The sequence below is a fragment of the Sylvia atricapilla genome, chromosome 5, assembly GCF_009819655.1.
Source record: "Sylvia atricapilla isolate bSylAtr1 chromosome 5, bSylAtr1.pri, whole genome shotgun sequence".
NCBI classification, from domain to species: domain Eukaryota; kingdom Metazoa; phylum Chordata; class Aves; order Passeriformes; family Sylviidae; genus Sylvia; species Sylvia atricapilla.
The window spans coordinates 11724165-11743296 of NC_089144.1; the positions used below are offsets into that span (position 1 = coordinate 11724165).

The 19132-nt window shown below is 41.0% G+C and overlaps 1 protein-coding gene across 1 annotated transcript in view; it reads right to left on the reverse strand.

Moving 5' to 3' along the window:
* GSAP (gamma-secretase activating protein) overlaps nt 1–13178 on the reverse strand; it is a 44688-nt gene extending 31510 nt beyond the window's left edge. The window contains exons 1-11 of the mRNA XM_066318719.1: nt 13043–13178; nt 9684–9757; nt 6791–6847; nt 6018–6087; nt 5555–5611; nt 5333–5421; nt 4852–4921; nt 3783–3832; nt 2390–2494; nt 1414–1473; nt 675–718 (exon numbers count right to left, since the gene is read on the reverse strand). Of these exons, the coding sequence (XP_066174816.1) occupies nt 675–718; nt 1414–1473; nt 2390–2494; nt 3783–3832; nt 4852–4921; nt 5333–5421; nt 5555–5611; nt 6018–6087; nt 6791–6847; nt 9684–9757; nt 13043–13127 (761 nt within the window). The 5' untranslated portion in view covers nt 13128–13178. The remainder of the gene's footprint in view (nt 1–674; nt 719–1413; nt 1474–2389; nt 2495–3782; nt 3833–4851; nt 4922–5332; nt 5422–5554; nt 5612–6017; nt 6088–6790; nt 6848–9683; nt 9758–13042) is intronic.
* Between the last annotated feature and the right edge of the window lie 5954 nt (nt 13179–19132).

Genomic DNA, 19132 nt, shown 5'->3' on the forward strand with positions numbered 1-19132 from the left:
CTCCGGCCTCCCTTTTTATTCACAAAAACAAATGGGCCCTTTTGGAATGTAAAGATAGATTACACAGTTAAACCATCCTGCCTAGTTTTTTTTCCCCTCAGTTAAAAGGGAGCCCGCAGGAGACAAGCTCAAATGCAGTCATGTGCACAGCAGACACAGAATTAGACAAATCTTCATCTTTGGATGTGCAGGCTGCTGGAAAGAGCATGCTGGAGGAGAACAGAGTACAGGCAGTGTCTTCACAGGCTATAAAAAGGTGCCACTGGTTTGCTTAACTGCCCAATAAAACTTGCAACAGCAATTAAAATGCAGAGCTTGCCTTGACAGAAAATTTGACATCACCATTACAACACACCCAAGGTTAAAGCAAATTAATTTAAATAGGTTCATCATTCCCAGAAGGTTTAACCTATAGCTAGCTCTTCAGACAAATAATTTTTTTAAATGGCACTAAGAAGCAGTCAAGGATTAAATTACTTTTTACAGTTGACCCTGATGAGAATAAGAACTGGAGGTCTGGACACAGTTTTCATGTTATTCTCATGTTCCAGTACCATGTAGGCAACTGCAAACAAAGATATTGTGGTTTGGATGAATTTTATTTGGATTTGTAAAATATTACCATGTATTTAAAAGGAAAGCAAATTAAAACATTAAAAAATCATACAACTTACTTTAATTGTGTGTCATTTACAGCAATATCCAGGTGTGATTCCAACTGTTAAACAAAAAAGAAAACAAACCTGTTCTTTACAGGGGTCAATATACTATGCTTAGCATTTCAGATCAGTAAAATGTGTCATAGTCACATTTCACCAGGTTCAACATTTTAACAAGTTTATTTATCCTCCTCTAACCCTTCCAGTCACTTCAAACCTCCCCATAAAACAGATTCTTTTTTAAAAAGAGAAAATTGCTGCAGTGCAGCAGTTTTCAGCCACTGGGACAAAGATCTAGTAACAATTACATGATGTAATTTTTACATTCTTTTTTTTTTTTTTATTTTGCCTGCAACAAACATTCCTATCTCACTTAAAACTGACACAAAATGAGCACATGTTTTTTTTGTCTAGTGCACTTGATAAGCCTGCTTTTTCAATAACTGAGTATAAGATCAATATAGTGTCATGAATGTCACTTACTGTCTTCTAGGTAAAAAAAAAGTGCAATTCCACTAAGTGTAATTCCATTACTGTGGCAAAATCTGAATCTGACTGAATATGTTCTTGACAAGAAAATAATGAAAAAAACCCTAAAAAACAAATGGAAAACCAAACTCCAGTTTTCCTCTGCAAACGTTTCAACAATGAAAAAGACAAACTTGTACAAAGTACAAATCTTGTACTAGTACCTGGAAAACAAAATTACATCCCACTAAAAACCATTATATATAACAAAATATTCATAACTTACTATTGAGTTAAAATTTTCATCAGGATAAAACTGGACACACCTTAAAGTACTCTTTGATTCCTGGAATTAAAAAGGATGTGTTTTGTAAGTAAGAAAGTATATTATATAGACTGAGAAATGATTGGATACTCAGCACCATTCTTCACACGCAACTTGCTTTGCTAACAGACACGCAGAAGTTAGGGGGCAAAAGAATTTAAAAACCACATATAACCCCTCACAATAGCACTATGACATGTTTCCTTCCTGTCCCAGATCATTATCTGCCAATCATATAAAATTGCGTGGGCTCTCACTTAAGCACAGCAATGCACATCTCACACATTTTAGAAAGTTAAAAAAAAAATGTTTTCCATATCTACCTATACAGAAAAAAGAATTGCATCTTACATTGGTCAGTTCAAACAAAAACATAAATAGATTTTTCCATCACAGTTCACTTCCTGTTATTTCCTAACATTCACTCTTTTTGTGGCTAAGAAGAGTAAAGAAAAATCCTTTTTTATTTACAGAGAATGCATCAAGTGCAAGTAGTCCCTCAGACAAAATAAAAAGCCCAAACTCTAAGAGTTTCAGAGCTTCTTGCCAAGAACATGTCCTCATTTGGTCTCTCAGTAAGTCTGCACACAAAATACTTTCTAGATATGAATTCTCTAGAAGAGAAGCATTATACTCATAACAGTTTTGGACAGATTTAGATACTTGTGAGTAAAAGACCTTTCTAAAGCAAAAAAAAAAAAAAAAACATTTAACAAGCCCACATTTTTTATAGAAAGCACTAAAACCACCAGTCTTCTTGCAATGTACTAAGCACAAGAGCAGCTATGGCAAGTTTGGCTTTTGTTTTAGGTTATTTGAGGCAAGAACAAGATCATCCTAATGAAAACACAAACCCCTACTTGCTACCCCACACACTTAAAACTTCACTGTCACTAGACAGACAGGAACAAAACTGCACGAATGACTTTCAGCTCACCTTTGGAACAATGTAGAAGAGTCTTTGCTCCATCATATCCCACTGTGCCCAAACGAGGTCATCTACAACTCTGGCTCTTGGAAGCTGACCTGACTTTTCGATCACCTACAGGGAAAGAATAAAAACGCTAGAAGCCATCAAATAAGGTTTTGCAACAGTTATGCACAGTCTGTGCTTTAAAGAGAAAAGCAGTGAGAGAAGAGGCACAAATAGTAAGAAGCTTGCAAGGAACAGGCTCCTTGTCAGCAGCATGAAGGCCACCTTTGTTGTGTGCAAGGTGCTCAGTTTAAAGAGATCAGAAGCAGAGTTTTCAGGGTACACCTACTTACAAAACTTTTCAGCCTTCCTTGCTTGCAAGAAATTCACCACTCAAACTGCTCAAAGTGAACAAAGAATAGCAGAGGCACTCTTCCTCACAGAGGAGGGAAATACCACAGTCAGTTCAGAATCAGCTACATTAATTACTGAAGGGAGATATGTCAGCTCTAAAAGAGATTTCTATGCAAAGTCTCATGTGAGAGAGAGGGCTGGAAAGGGACAAGGCTAGAACTGTGGAAAACTGTTGGGATTGTACACATGCACACTTAAATGATGTAGGGAAATTTCTTGTCAACCAAAACATGTCCTTTGTCAGAAGGACATCAGATCAACCCATTTTCTGACTATATTTAAGTCTTTACTCTACTACTGTAGTCTAGCATATAAAATCCATCTGCTTGAAGGGTCATGATGAACTGAGAAAACCATGAAAGATTGCAAAGGGACAAAAATCAGGTCCTTAACTTTTCCTTCAAAGCCTGCATTCACCTCCATAACACAAAACATTGGCTTTCATGACACAATTATGTACTATATTAGATAAATGCTCATTAACAGTAAGTCTTTCAAGCAGAACATCCACAATTTGTTGATGACAAATTTATGTTAAAACAGAGATGAGGGGAAACAGAGATTGGAACATCCACTGTACTTGGACTGTATCTAAGTTTTACATCTTTTGTTCATTTGGTTTTTTAAGTGAGTCCCCTACTGAGTTCACACAGACTCACAATAGACAAGGTTAGGAAGGCAACTCTGAAAATCTTTTAAATGGTTGCAAATATTTTAAATGGTTTCTAAATGAATAAACACTATGTTTACTCACAACTTCTAACACACAGAAGCATTCAGCAACACATAACAAACCCAGTAAAATAAATAATTTTCCTCATAGATTACAACGTGTAAAGTTTTCCCATTGGCTTTGTGGTCACTCGCGTAAGTTGCCCTATTAATCAAAGCTTTCTTTAATAAACTTTGTGATGCCCAAGTATAAAGCTAAAAAAACTTTCAAAACTTTCAGCTAAATTAATTAAAGTAAAAAATCTCCAACCCAAAGATTTTTCAATCTTACCACTTTGTATTCGTCTTCTGCAACAACGTGAATGTCAAATTGTTCAATATCTTTAAAATATTAAAAAAAAATCATTAAAAACAAACATTTTAAAATGCTTTTATACATCTTATTAAACAAGCTCAACTTAGAATTCTGTAAGAACACTTTAGGACCAGGAAAGTTCAATTCAGTGTAAGAAAAATCTGTGACACATGAGCACAGGCGCTTACGCAGAGACCTGGAGTCTCTTCCTTTCCTGAGCTGAGAGTGGCCTCAGCCACAGACCTCGAGGACTCTGTTCCCTGCCCACATCAGCACAGCTCAGGCTTGAAGAGCAACGACTGGAACATGCCCAACTAAGCCAAGGAGCACCCCTGTAAAGATGGATTCTGAGGATCTGCATATGCCCATGTCCCTCCTTCCCTTCCTAACATGAATACTCCTCATAGGCCTTTCCCACACAAAGCTGCTGGGTTATCCACAGCTGGCCTGCAGGAGAAGTGCAACATTCACCCAGCAGATGTTGTGTTTCTGATTTAGCTCTGTCTGCCTAAGTCCACCTATCCAAGGTTGGTGTCCTGCTCAGGGAGGATGGGCCTCTCCAAGGGCATGGGAAAAGAGATCTCACTCTGTAGTAAGAAGCAAAACCCCAGTCTTTTCCAAGTGTCCATCTTTATCCATTCCCTGCCATTAGATCAGGCTGAACATGCAACGTTAGCTGAATCCAAGGAACTATGGCTCTATTCTTGCCCCACTTCTCACGTTAAATGACATCTTTCAGTCAATTGATTTACTCTGAATTTATGTAGGCATCTATAAGGAGTCTATTTTAGCTTTCTTAGAAATAAAGATAACAGATGAATGCAAGAGCTAAGCAACTTATTGTAGACAAAGATGGCCATTCTGATAACATTGAAAAAAATCTGGCAAATGACACAGTTTTTTAAAGACTTTTGCAATACCTAGAATAACTCACACTCTTCTTTTTCCTGTTTTTTTTCCCCAATAAGAGTCTACCAAAAATGCAATCTATAACAATCACCTTGAAGTAAAAGAATGACAATGTACTTTGTAAATATTAACTCACATTTATCTTCTGAAACCAGCAAGAGACGACTTTCTCTAGAAGCATTTCTGCCTTCAACTGGATAAAGAAACTACACAGAAAATTTCACAAAAGTAAAAACAAAATTAGTTAAGAACATTTATCTAAAATGTTTTGGGTTTTTTTTAGCTGGATATGCATGTGTTTTTAAATTCAATCAGACACACTAATGATATTTAATTAATTTAAAAAATAGCTATTATTACATACTAATAGTCACCAGTCACTATAATTGCAAACTTCAGAAGACTGAAGAGAAATAAAAAAAGCAACCTTCATGTTGGAGAAATATTCTATACCAAACATCTTTTGAAGTATCATTTTTTATTTCTCTGAAGAAACAGGAGTACATTATCTCTGTAACTGCGGCAAGATAACATGAGATATTTCTGCACTAAACCATGTTTTCTCTCTAGCACAGCAGATTAAAAAGGCTTATCTTTAGATTAGTTGAACACTTTACCTGCACTCGAACACAGCTATCCACAGCCTTTAGGACTCTCACATTATTAATGGGATGAATTTCGATTAGCAGGGTTAAATACTTGGATACTGCAATGAAAACATGTTTTAGATAACATTCTTTTATGTACACAAGTTTGTTTTCTAAACAGAAATTACATGAGAAAGAAAGCAAAAAGGTACAATATTTCAAACAGTATTAAAAAATCCACCACTGCAGTACCTGACTGTAAGAGCTGACTTGCCCTTTCTTCCTCTGTATATTGACAGAAGCTGACTGCTGCGGGGGAAGAAAACACCAACACAACCACAGTGAGTGTGCATTTTTGACACTAATCTTATCAAACATCCTTGAAGAATGAGCATCACAATTCTTTTACCAAAAATATATATATGTTAAAGGAACATCAGAAGCTCTTCTAGATGTAGCAGGTATGCACAAATGCAGGAGGAGGAAGTGAACAAAGGGTCAGTGTGTCTTAGATATTTTAATAAAAAAGCAATATTGTCACAGCTGTGTCCTTATGCTGTTAACTACATTATCTGATGATGGACCCACTGAAATTCATAAACTGCTGTGGGCTACACATAGGTCAAAACAGATTTAAGTAATTCTAAACCCAAACATATCATCGTACTAAACTAAATCTTTACCAAGAAAATTTAATGATAAAGCATATATTTACCCAATAAGGTCCTTTCATTGTTGATTGAACAGCTGATTATGTGCAGATTCTTCTCAAACATATAGAGGTGCTACAGAGACACACAGTGATGTTAATAACTGTCCTTTTTCAAACTCCATAAAGGAAACACATAATTACTTCTCCTTAGGAAAACACTGCTCTCCCACAAGTTTCATCTTTAAGCCATATCTTTTCATGCCCAGAAGAACCACATTTCAAGCTTCAGTTATAACAGTCCTCCTTTTTCTCATCTTTGTTTTTTACTGGTTCTTTTGAGCTCTATGTTGCCACTAGAGCAGCATAGCAGACCTTTATGAAATACAAAATTTCACTCATTTCATACTGTTATGGGGACACCTTAAAAAACCTGTTATCATGATTTTAGTTACTGAATTGCAGTATGTTCAGTTTTAGAATAAAATAATCTCTTAAAATGGTATCACCAGACTAAGAATGCATACATAAAGAAACCTAACATTTACTTCTTGGCACACATGTGCAATGTGAAGAGGAATGGAAAGGACTTGTTTAAAAGGTTCTTTAGAAATAAAGATTACAACCATGATGTTTTACAACTCTCAAGCCTTTCTGATGTTCTGCAGTGTGGTGCATTTTAATACAACTGAGAATCTTTCCAATACCTTCTCCAGTATCTTTTCTGTTTCCAACAAGGATACACTCCTTAAGGACATAGCATACTGTGTTGCAAAACATCAAAATCTGAAACACAACAGCACACTCCTCATCAGAGAAAAAGCTGGTATTGCTCTCACCTCATTTTGTTTAGTCTGAAGATCGTACAATCCAATGTGAGTGTTTCCCTGATTTCCCTATGGATGGAAACAAATTAGCACTAGCAATAGAAATGTACACAAAGTTAAACACTGCCCTTTTTTTTTCCCCTACCTTTGGGTTCTCCCTGCTCCTTGACACACATCCTCACACACTTCCCTGTCCTATATATAAAAGGCAGTTAATTACCTAATTCCAAGAAAGCAAACTCTAATTCCAAGAGAACAAAGATTTATTTTTTCCTTTTAGAACTAACACATGGGATAAAGCTGAAATGTGGCCAATCCACAGCCCACAAGCCATTATATAAATCAAATGCCTCTCTCTCACTTTGTTTCTAAACTGGTTTTAGTTACAGGCAATAGGGCCAGGAAGAAAGATTTCTTTACAAGAGTCAATAGGGATGCTCTGGCCTCCCAGAGATTTAAGGCTTGTATTCCAAACCTCACCAACTTGGTGGGTCATTGCTCCAAAAGGGAGCACAAGAAACATCAAACATCACCAAAAATCAGCTCCCAGTAATCTGGAAAAAGGATTTCAGGTCTGCCTTAGGAAGTGATTGTTTGAAGACTAAGTGTTTTATAAGCTCACCATCAGCTTTTTGCCTTTGAAGAGTAAGATAATATATATCCTTTCTAGCTTATTGATAATTAATATAGGATGATTTTCTTTGGGGCGCTTACAAATGTTTACAAATGTTGACAAATTAAAACTTGACTACTTCTTGATTTTTACCATGACTTAAATTTTCCAAATATATTAAAAAAGAAAAATCTGCTTTGCAGCATATACTGGATAGCAAATTGATGTGTATTAACATACTCTGGGTATAGGCACTAAATTGCTAAACTACTGAAATTAAATCCAGCCACACAGGCTTCTACTTCCACAGTGAGCTTCATTGTATTTAACTGCTTAGGGGGAGAGGGGAGAGATCTGTGGTTATTTACAAATTTATGGCATCTTGCTTTGTGAAGTTGAAACAAAAGCCTGAGTATTCGCTTCCTAAGGGGTCTATTTCTGAGTGTCTCATTATTGTTATGGCAATGACAAAAGTCTTTGACTTCTGATTTAAACAAGGAAAACAAAATGTCTTTATACTAAGACACATGCTCCAGGCCTCCTAATTTAAGATTGAGGAAGTGTTTTCACAAATAACTATTTTTTTCAAGTGTGTCTGAAATGCTACCACCATGTTACTTAGATACTGAAAAATACACTTTACACGTCTGGTAACAGAACTACTTCAATGCCCATGACTATGCATAAAATAGGACACTTGTTTTCAGGTGCACTCTGAAGATTCTTGCATTACCTTACAAATAGAATTCACTTCTGTTAAAAAATATCTTCCTTTACACTAAGTATCAACATCACAAAATATAGACACTGTCAGAACCACAGCACAACATAATATTCTAAAATAAGTTTGAAAATAAAACTCAGTGTCCACCTTCCCCTGGTTTCACACAGAATACACTTGACTGTCTTTCACTTAGAAGACAAAGGTTGTTTTCTGTTTGTATCTACTGGGAAACAATCCAGGCCAGCTCAGTCTACTTTACATCCTCCACAGCATACACCTCCTCCCAAAGAACAGGCTACAAGTGGTCAGCTCCCTAAGCTCCACCAACTGTTTTGACCAGATCCCTACAGACTAGAGCAGGAGCTTAGACAGCCAGCATGCAGGCAGACACCTACACTGAGATGTGTGAACCTTGAGCTACAACTCATTCCTGCTGCCAGCTGCAAGAGCCTGAAGAGCACAGGAGGCAGTTAGACTGTCAGAGGCCCAAAAAAGCTGTGTGAGATTCCACAGGTGCTAGAAAGCAGCACCACCACACACACACAGTACCAGATCTCCTCCTGAGCTATATGGTTACTTGCATTAAGTCTTCTAGAGTCTTAAGCCATGAAAAAACCCAAATTTTGACACACTCTTTAGAACTGTTTTTATGGTTACTGTTGTCTTGTACAGACTCCCCTCCCTAAGCTTGTACTAAAGGAAACATCCACCCACAGCTAAAGCATATTAAAGTTAAAGCCTTGATGAAGGCCTCACTTCTTCCCTTAACCCTAAGGAAGCTGGAGAATTTTAGCATTGTTGAGCCAGAGGGGAAAGAAAGGCACCCCTACTCTACTGGAGTCCATCTCATATCTGAACTCCTCAAGAACCAAGATCCTCCAGGATCCAGCTGGATCTACAGACTCCTCTGGGCTGCACAGTCAATAAATACAGCTTGTCTCATCAAAGGAACAATGAGAAGAAGACAAAGTTTCACTTTCTGAAACCATTAGAAAACCCACTTGGAAATAAAACTGAAAGCATACACCATGGAGAGCAGAATCCTATGTTAAGAAGTCAGCTCTAGGTACTTCAAGACATCAAATAAATGTGTTACTTGCAATAAAGTGTTATGGATGAACCTTAAAGAAAGGTATATGCAGAAATAGTGTTAGATAAATGGCATCTTCAGACATTTTAGTAGGAGAAAACATTAACTAAAGCATTGCACATGAATTTAATAGCTAGGCTTCACTATGAAATTGAGGGTGAAATTATGTGCTGTTTATGAAGTGTTTTAAAGAAAATGCTTTTTATTCATGGGGAGATTCTGGGCCAGCAAAAAAATCAAAGGCAAAACCCCTAGAGATTTAATCATCTGAGTACTTCATTCTCCATTTCACCATTCTTAACCTTTGTCTGAAGTAGAGATGGGTTTTTCCAGTGCCCAACCTCCCCAGGTTGTAATCAGTCATGTTTCCCCCTTCTGATATTTACTGCAAAAGAAATTAAACTACAAGAAAGTAACTAGATTCACATACAGTACTATTCTCATATATACTTTTATTAAATTCCAAAGATGGACTTACCTTCCAGGTATAAATAATTTTTCCATTTCTTTCAACATTTACAACATAGAGTGCTGATGAATTCTCAGAAGTGTCTGAAAATAAGAAGTACAAAAAGGCACAGGATTTTAATTTCAGCTGGTTCATCCTAAAATTTATGCTCACTTTAAGCAATATGCTAAATACATTTTTATTTGTAAATACTTATTTGCATATGCCAAAATTACTCCCTTCTGGAAAAAGACAGGGTACATCTAACACCATGATTTAAATCCGATAAACTTCAACACAGATAGTTAAGGGACTTCAAAACATGTAAGAAAAATGTTATTTTTGTAAACTCCTACCTCTTCATTATAATTATGATTCTAATGACCACTGCCACTAGTTGTTATGAAAATGGAATGTGCTTTTTCAAAGAATAAAAAAACCAAAACAAACCAAAATTATTCCCGTGCATTTATTCACCATACACAACGTGAGGTTCAAAGAGTTAAGCCATACTCCAGTCCTCTGGACACTACAGGAAGAGAGAACTAGCCTGAGGAAAATATAATGACTAAATACCATACAGAGAGATATGCAACCTACCTAAAGTACAGGGAATTAACAAGGCAGAACACAAAATTGTATGGGATGTGAATGAAAGAGTATGGCTAAAATGGAAAGAAATGAGCAGGAAGCTAAGATGGACAGAGAAAGAGAAGGGCATATCTAGACAAAGCAGTACAAATTAAAAATAAAACCACCAGAAAAAAGGATAAAATATTGTACTCAAAGTGAGAAAAAAATGCATGCTTTCCTGATGCTGCTTGTATGTTCTCTGATCACCACAGCCAACAAAAATGTGTTTATCTCCCATGGGATTTTTACTAGAAGTGGAAATTTTTCCCTTAGTAAGGTATGATTGTATGATCATCAGAACCTGTACGATTGGCCTCAATTTTACACTAAAGGTGGCCTGCAGTTCAGTAACCATCAACATAAAGAACTGTCCACAACCCTCTGGAAGCATTTAGTCAAGCCTGACACTATTTACTTGGCAGTTATCACAAAGTGTTGATAGAAGGAAGACACTTAGTGATACTTAGTTTAACAAGCCTGATACTATAAACTGGTTTGTACAGCTTGCAGCGATAAGAAAAAAACCCCCTGTTTTCAAGTATTATCAGAAGAAAGTAAATTTTCCATTTTATTGTGGGAGGACAATGAAAACCCTTCCTGTACATTGTGCAACACATCACTTTCTTTTGGTTTCAGATCAGTCGAGGTACACTACAATACCACTACATTACGGCTAGATGGTGACAACTGAGAGAGTCTAAGGTAACAATATAATCTGTTTTTTTTTAATCTGAAGTTTCCTGGAACTTAACAACCACCTCAAACTTTCAAGATGAGTAACACAGTCTCCACATTTTCTCATGCAATGCTTCCTCAGCACAGAATTTTGGTAGAGAAGGTGGTCCATGAGCAATCTCCACGTTAATGAATTTACCTATCACCTGACACAGACATCTCAAAGGTGCTGAAAAAGTTCTGTGTCAGAAGAGAGTTTTGCTTCTGAAGAGAAGTCAGTGGGAATATGGAGGCAAAGAAGTGGCAATGGTCCCTGCCCTTGGAAAGCCCTGCAGTAAAACCCTGCACATAGAATTACAACTTCTTCCTCATGCCCTGAGCTGAGACCAGCAGATGAAGAACCAAAAGAACCAACCCAAGCCTGCACACAGCCTTTACCAACATAATCAGGAGAAGGCAGAGTTTGATTTCCTAAAAGCCATTATATTCAGCTCATATCAAATTAGGTAGAATAAAGAAAACAAGGCTGGTTCACTTTTCTTGCCTCTCCCTTCCTATCATCAGCTACTCCCAGCTCTCACACAATTAGCAGTTCTCACATGCTATCAAGTGCTTTCAAGTTCTTAGGAAAGCAAATAATAAATATGAATAAGTAACATCTGAAAACACTGACACAAAAGTACCACAGCTCCTGAAAAATTACTTGCTTTCTGTGATTAGATATTTCTTTGATGTTTAAATTAATGTTTTCAAATCCCTACCTCCCACCTTCACATTCCTAATATGACAGCACTGCATGAGGGGGAAGAAGTCACTATACACAAATAAGTTAAAATGCAATACAGCAGTGCTGGTATCTGATCAGATGCACCCTCCAAACCAGATTCTTATGATTTTGCATTACCAGGAACATTACTGAATGAAGACTTTATTACATTTTAAAGGACTTAATAAATTTTTCTCCTTTCCAAACACAAATCAATGCCATTTTGAGACCCTTACATTATTAACATAGAGATGCTTTTGAATTCATCATTGATGAACTGATAAATTCATTGATTAATCAATTATGCACAGAGAATTTCAGAATTTTACCTCAGATCCCTTCAGTATACCTCTCAATAATTGTTCAGTAAATGTAGAAAATGCAAAGCACTTTTTAACAGATTTTTTTTAAGTGATGGCTTGGTAAATAATTTTCTTATTCTCCACGCTGATACTTTCTGTCTCTTTTGTCACCAAACAAAATCTTATGAGCCTATTTGATAACAGCCCCTCAATGCGGGAAGCACGTTAAGTATTTTAAGTAAAAGTGACTGAAAGCGTTCCAAGTTCATCACACTTGCACATCGATGCTATTTCTACTGAAGCAATAACTATTACAGTGTGACAAACAGTATTATTATTTTATTAGAAGAAGGTTTTCATCAGATTCTGAAAAGCAGAACTAAGCCAGCTGCTCTGCAGATGAGTAACAAGCAAAAAGCCGCAGTGCCAAGAATACGGGGGGTCACTTTTTTCCAACCACTACCCCGAGCGCTCGCTGTGCCGGCGATCGCACGGCGCTGTGACAGCTGACACTGCAGCTAATTTTAAACCACTCGTCTACCACACACACCAAAGTGCTCAGGTTGTGAGGCTTTTCCTCCCAGAATGGGGAGCAGCGCGGAGAGGGAGTAATGCTAAAACTAAATTTGGTTTGGTTTGGTTTTTTTGGGCGGGGAAGGAGCGATAGGTGAGGGGAGAGAGGAGGAGGAAGAAAAAAAAAAAAAAAAAAAAAAAAAAAAAAAAAAAAAAAAAGCCCCAAAACGTGTGAAGAAGCAGGAAGAAGAAACAAACTGCGGAGCGTCGCAGATGTGTAGAAGTGTTTTCGGCATGTCAGCAATTCCTTGAGGACGGCGAACTTGCCCACCTCGAGTCCCCCGGCAGCCGAGGGTCGCTCCCCTGGAGCCCCCGCCGCCATTCCCCGGCGCCCGCGGCCGGAGCTCCCGCCGGGGGCCCGCACCCGGGGCCCGGCCGCGGCGCCGCTCCTCCGCGGGCGGCGGGAGGGATGGGGCTCTCCCGGCCTCCCGGAGCGTTACCTAGAGCCGCGGCGCAGCCCCGCTCCGCCAGCCAGGGCACCACGTCCCTCCGCAGCTCGAACTCGGCCACCAGGCGCAGCAGCATCGCCCCGGCCCGGCGCCGCTCCGGCTCGGCCGCCCTCAGCCCGCCCCTCGGCTGGGGGCGGCCCTGCGCTGTTCCGGCGGCTCCTGGCCCTCGGCTGGGGGCGGCCCCGGGCTGTCCCGGCGGCTCCCGGCCCGGGGCTGTCCCGGCGGCTCCCGGCCCCGGGCTGTTCCGGCGGCTCCCGGCCCCGCGCTGTTCCGGCGGCTCCCGGCCCTCGGCTGGGGGCGGCCCCGGGCTGTTCCGGCGGCTCCCGGCCCGCTCCCGCCGCCGGCCCTTCCGCTTCCTACCCGGGCACGGCCGCGGCGCAGCGCCTCCGAGCCCGCCTCGGCCGCCAGTGCTGCTGGTGCTGCTGCCCCCGGGACCGCGGCTCTCGTTTTCCCCGTGGGGTGTGCGCCCAGGCTCTTCCTCAGGCCTCCTGGAGGAATCACAGAATCGCAAAGTGTTCTGAGTTGGAAGGGATGCGCAAATATCATCCCAGTCCAGCTCCCGGCCCTGAACAGGTCAGCCTCAAGAATCACACCGTGTGCCTCAGAGCGTTGTGCGAATGCTTCTTGGTGCTGTGAGCGCTTCCCTGGAGAGCCTGTTCCAGTGTTTATCCATCCTGTGGGTGAAGAACCTTTCTCTAAAATCCACTCTATACTTGCCCTGTATGGGCCATTCCCTCCTGTGTCTGGTCACCAGACAGAAGAAGGGGCAATTCTTTCGGGAGCTCGGAGTGACTCCCAGTGCCTCAGACAGCAGCCTGTCAGTGAGGCCTGGAGCCGAGCTTCAGCCACTTGGTGTTCACAAACCGGGAGGCTCTGCTTGTAATCCCCCAGGGAGCGTTAGATGTTTTCTAGAACTTCAAGTAGCATCCCTGTTTTCTGAGACTGTGCACTCTGAAGTTGCATGTTGAATAAATGGAGTCTACCCGTCTGTAAACTGCTGGCAAAGCTGGGGATGTCCTCTGAGACTAGGCCTGGTCTGTTCATACTTTTCATCTGCAGAGGAGGTAAAACTTCATGTAATCTTACTGGGGATTGTGGTTTGTTTGCTTGGGGTTATTTTAGCTGTTGAAAATATTTATAGCACTGATAAGGTGCTACTCCATGGCTATCTATGTCCTGCCTAATTACCATTTCCCTTCTGGAATGTGCTGGCTGATATCAGCCAGCTAAAGGTGGCATAAAAGTGGAGAGAAGCTGTGAGGACATACATCAAGCAAAAGATATCCAAGTACAGAACAGCTTGAGCCTGTTCCAAGAGGTAATCCCTGTACCAAGTTTTTCCCCATCACTGCTGTGATAAAGTGTGTTTGTTCACTAAATCTGGGTGAAGGGATATAGATGCTTTGCTCACTAGAAGGGTGAAGGGAAATAGATGTTTTATTCACTAGAAGGGTAATAGGATATAGATGTAATAAAGTACATTTGTTCACTAGAAGGGTGATGGGATATAGATGTAATAAAGTACATTTGTTCACTAGAAGGAGTGAAGGGAGATAAGTAAGGTATGTCCGTTCACTAAATCAAGGATGAAGGGAGATAGATAAAGAATGTCTGCTCACTAAATCAAGAGATAGATAAATTGTATAACTTTACTGACCCCTTCCTGTTGAGATAAACATTTTCAGGGACACGCTAATTGCGATGATTAACTGCATCTGAGGAAAGGCTAATCAAGACCCTAGCAACACAGGATGGACATGCGCAGAGTACATCGAGGACAGTCACGTCGACAAGGAACAGAACTGTATAAGAGGACACCAGAGACCCCGGATCGGCGCGGCGGGTTTGTGGGACGAAGAGCCCACCTGTCGCCCAGCGCTGAAACTGCTTTTGCTTTGCTTGCTGTAATTAATAAAATTTCAATTGGAAACCATAATTGGCTTTTGGTCATAAATTGGTAACAATTTGGTGCCGTGACTCGGATGGGAATGCTGGTGGACTCGTGAGGGGCTTGAGGAGGCGCCCCACCTACAATAATAGGTGGCCTTGGCTCCCGGTCTTCACCCCACTCCCACCGACGATCCGAAATTCAAAGCAAAGGCAGGGAAAAGACCGGTCGACCCTATAAATTCTGTGCACAGGAGTCCGGACGAAGACGCAGGAGCGCGTGAGTACTGCCCGTTGAGCAGGGGAATCCGTTCGGTCGGGGTCGGGAATCCCGGAGTGTGACGTATGATGTGTGCGTGAGAGGGAAACCGGCAGCCGGATTTCCCAAGTGAGAGCGGACCCTCAGTAGTGCGTTTCTCATTGCCCGCGAGGGCGTGAGCCACGAACCAGGGGAAGCGAGTGAATACGTGTGAAAAGAAGGCACTCCGGAAGATGGGACAGGGGAAAAGCAAGCCCCCTCCACCCATAAAGCCCCCTCCAGTACTTAGGAACTCCCCGCTAGGATTCATGCTGGAGAATTGGGAACATTATCCCGGGATAAGGGAGAAAGATAAGTCTAAAATGATACATTATTGTGTAAAGGTTTGGGGAGGGCAGAAAATATCAAAAGATGTGTGTTGGCCGATGTATGGGTCAGCTGATGATTGGGTACAGCAGTTATTGAACTTTTGGGTGAACTCCAAAACCCCTTTCAGTCAGGAGGAAAGTGACTATGCGGCAGTTTGGCTGACGACACCAGGGGTCGCTATTTTCAAACTTTCAGAGGAAAAAAGATCTAAGGAACATAAGGCTCGAAAAGAGGAAGAAATTCCCATGGGACCCCCACCTTATATACCCCCGTCACCACTGGCTCCCCCTCCGCCTCACCCCGAGCAAAGTGAGCAGGAGGAACTGGAGCAGGGACCGCAAACACGTAGCAAAACCCGGCAACATAACCTATTTCCCTTAAGGGAAATGCCGATGGGGGGTCCCCAACCACAGATGGGATTTATATCCGTACCTCTTAACTCAGGTGACGTACGGGATTTTAAAAGAGAGATGGGAAACATCCTGGAAGACCCTTTAGGGGTAGCAGAAAGAGTGGATCAATTCCTAGGACCTAACATATACACATGGGAGGAGTTGCAGTCCATTCTGAACATATTATTTACCGCAGAGGAAAAGAATATGATCAGACGTGCTGGGATGCGCATTTGGGACGCCCAGCATGTCCAGGGGCCCTTAGCCGATACCAAATGGCCCTTACAGAATCCTCTCTGGAATCATCAAGACCAAAACCATAGAGGACACATGCAAGACCTTAGGACTATTATCATCCAGGGTATTAGAGAGGCTGTTCCAAGAGGCCAAAATATTAATAAAGCATTCAATGAAAGACAAAAGAAAGATGAAACCCCCACGGAATGGCTGGAGAGATTACGAAAAAATCTGCAGTTGTATTCGGGCCTAGACCCTGAAACACCGTTAGGACAAGCATTACTAAAAACACATTTTGTAGCAAAATCATGGGAGGATATTCGGAAGAAACTTGAAAAATTGGAAGATTGGCAAGATAGAGGTTTGGATGAGCTATTAAGAGAAGCACAGAGGGTATATGTTAGGAGGGAAGAAGAGGGTCATAAGAGACAAGTTAGAATGATGGTGGCTGCAGTCAGGGAAAGTAGAGAATCGGATAGGCAGGGTAAGGGGGAGAGAACCCGGAGACCACCCCCAAAGCAAGGGGGACCGGTAGAGAAGAAAGAAGAAAAGACTTGCTTCTATTGTGGTAAACGGGGACACTTTAAAAGAGACTGCAGAGTCAGGATACAGGATGAAAAAATGTTTAAAGAAGATTAGGGGAGTCAGGGGCTCTACATATTGGGGACCCCGAAACATCCAGAGCCCTTGATAAAATTAAAACTAGGTCCCCAAGCTAAGGAGGTAGAGTTTCTGGTGGATTCGGGGGCTGAAAGGTCCACCTTACAGAGTCTGCCTCCCGGGTGTAATTCATCACGGGAAACAGCCCTCGTTGTGGGAGCGAGTGGGATTCCGTTCAAAGCCGGGGTGGCTAAAGACATTTTAATAGAAGCAGAATCCAAACTGGGGGTGGGGGATTTTTTGATAGTACCCGAAGCTGAATTTAATCTATTGGGACGAGACTTGATAATTGAATTGGGAATAAATTTGGAAGTTAAGGGAAAAGAACTGAAAATAAGACTCTGTCCTCTTAGAGTAGAAGATGAACAAGAAATAAATCCTGAAGTTTGGTATACACCTGAAAGTGCAGGACAATTAAAGATACCTCCCTTTATGGTCAAAATTAAAAACCCTGAGATCCCGATAAAATTAAAACAGTACCCTATATCCTTGGAAGGTAGGAGAGGATTAAAGCCTGAAGTAGAAAGATTAATAAACAGGGGATTGCTAGAACCCTGCATGTCCCCATTTAACACTCCCATCTTACCAGTAAAAAAACCGGATGGGACATACAGACTAGTCCATGATTTAAGGGAAATCAATAAGCGAACGGTTTCCCGGTTCCCGGTGGTAGCGAATCCATATACCCTACTGAGCAAACTGGGACCTGATAATTTATGGTATAGTGTGATTGACCTAAAAGATGCCTTTTGGGCCTGCCCCCTGGACGAATCATGTAGAGATTACTTTGCCTTTGAATGGGAGGATCCTGATACCAATAGAAAACAACAATTAAGGTGGCGAGTTCTTCCCCAGGGCTTCACGGAGTCACCCAATCTATTTGGGCAGGCCCTGGAGCAACTCCTGCAAGAATATCAACCCCACCCTGAAATAACATTAATCCAATATGTGGATGATTTATTGATTGCAGGAAAAGAGGAAGAAAAAGTCAGAAAAGAAAGCATTAAATTGTTAAATTTTTTGGGATTGAAAGGACTTAAAGTATCAAAAACGAAATTACAGTTTGTAGAAGAAGAAGTGAGATATTTGGGCCATTATATCAGTAAGGGGGAAAAAAAGATAGATCCGGAAAGAATAAAAGGAATATTATCCTTACCAACTCCGGGGAATAAGAAGCAGATCAGACAATTGCTGGGGTTAGTAGGGTACTGTAGGCAATGGATTGAGAACTATAGTAGCAAGGTAAAGTTCCTGTACCAGAAACTTAGCACAGACGGGTTATTAAAATGGAGTGAGGAAGATAAGGGAAAACTACAGAGGCTACGGGAGGATCTCGTTAACGCTCCGGTCCTAAGCCTACCAGACTTAAAAAGACCCTTTTATCTGTTTGTCAACATAGATAATGGTACAGCTTATGGGGTCCTAACCCAAGATTGGGCAGGGAAAAAGAAGCCGGTGGGATACTTGTCAAAGTTATTAGATCCTGTGAGCCGGGGATGGCCCACTTGCTTACAGGCAATAGTAGGATGTGCCCTCCTGGTAGGGGAAGCTAAAAAAATCACTTTCAATAGCAATCTTAAAGTACTATCTCCCCACAATGTTAGGAATGTACTCCAACAAAAGGCTGAGAAATGGATATCGGATACTCGGCTCTTAAAGTATGAAAGTATCTTACTAGAAGCCCCCAATCTGACTTTAGAAACTACCAGCTTGCAAAATCCTGCACAATTTTTGTATGGGGAACCAGATGACACAAAATTAGTACATAATTGTCTCCAGACTATAGAAGAACAAACAAAAATTAGGCCTGACTTAGAGGAAGAAGAATTAGAAGAGGGAGAAAGGATTTTTGTAGATGGGTCCTCCAGAGTAGTGGGAGGCAAAAGGAAGTCGGGATATGCTGTGATAGACGGGAAAACCCTTAAAGTGTTAGAATCAGGACCCCTGAGTGGCACCTGGTCAGCCCAAGCCTGCGAACTATATGCTGTATTGCAGGCCCTAAACAGATTACAAGGGAAGGAAGGAACAATATACACAGACTCCAAATATAGCTATGGAATAATACATACTTTTGGAAAAATCTGGGAAGAAAGAGGGCTAGTAAACTCACAGGGGAAAGATTTGGTGCATCAAGAATTAATAAAGAAGGTGTTAGTAGCTCTACGTAAGCCAAAAAGGGTAGCAGTGGTACATCTCAGAGGACATCAAAGGGGAGTGGATTTTAAAACCAGAGGGAATAACGCTGCTGATCAAGAGGCCAAACAGGCAGCATTTAAA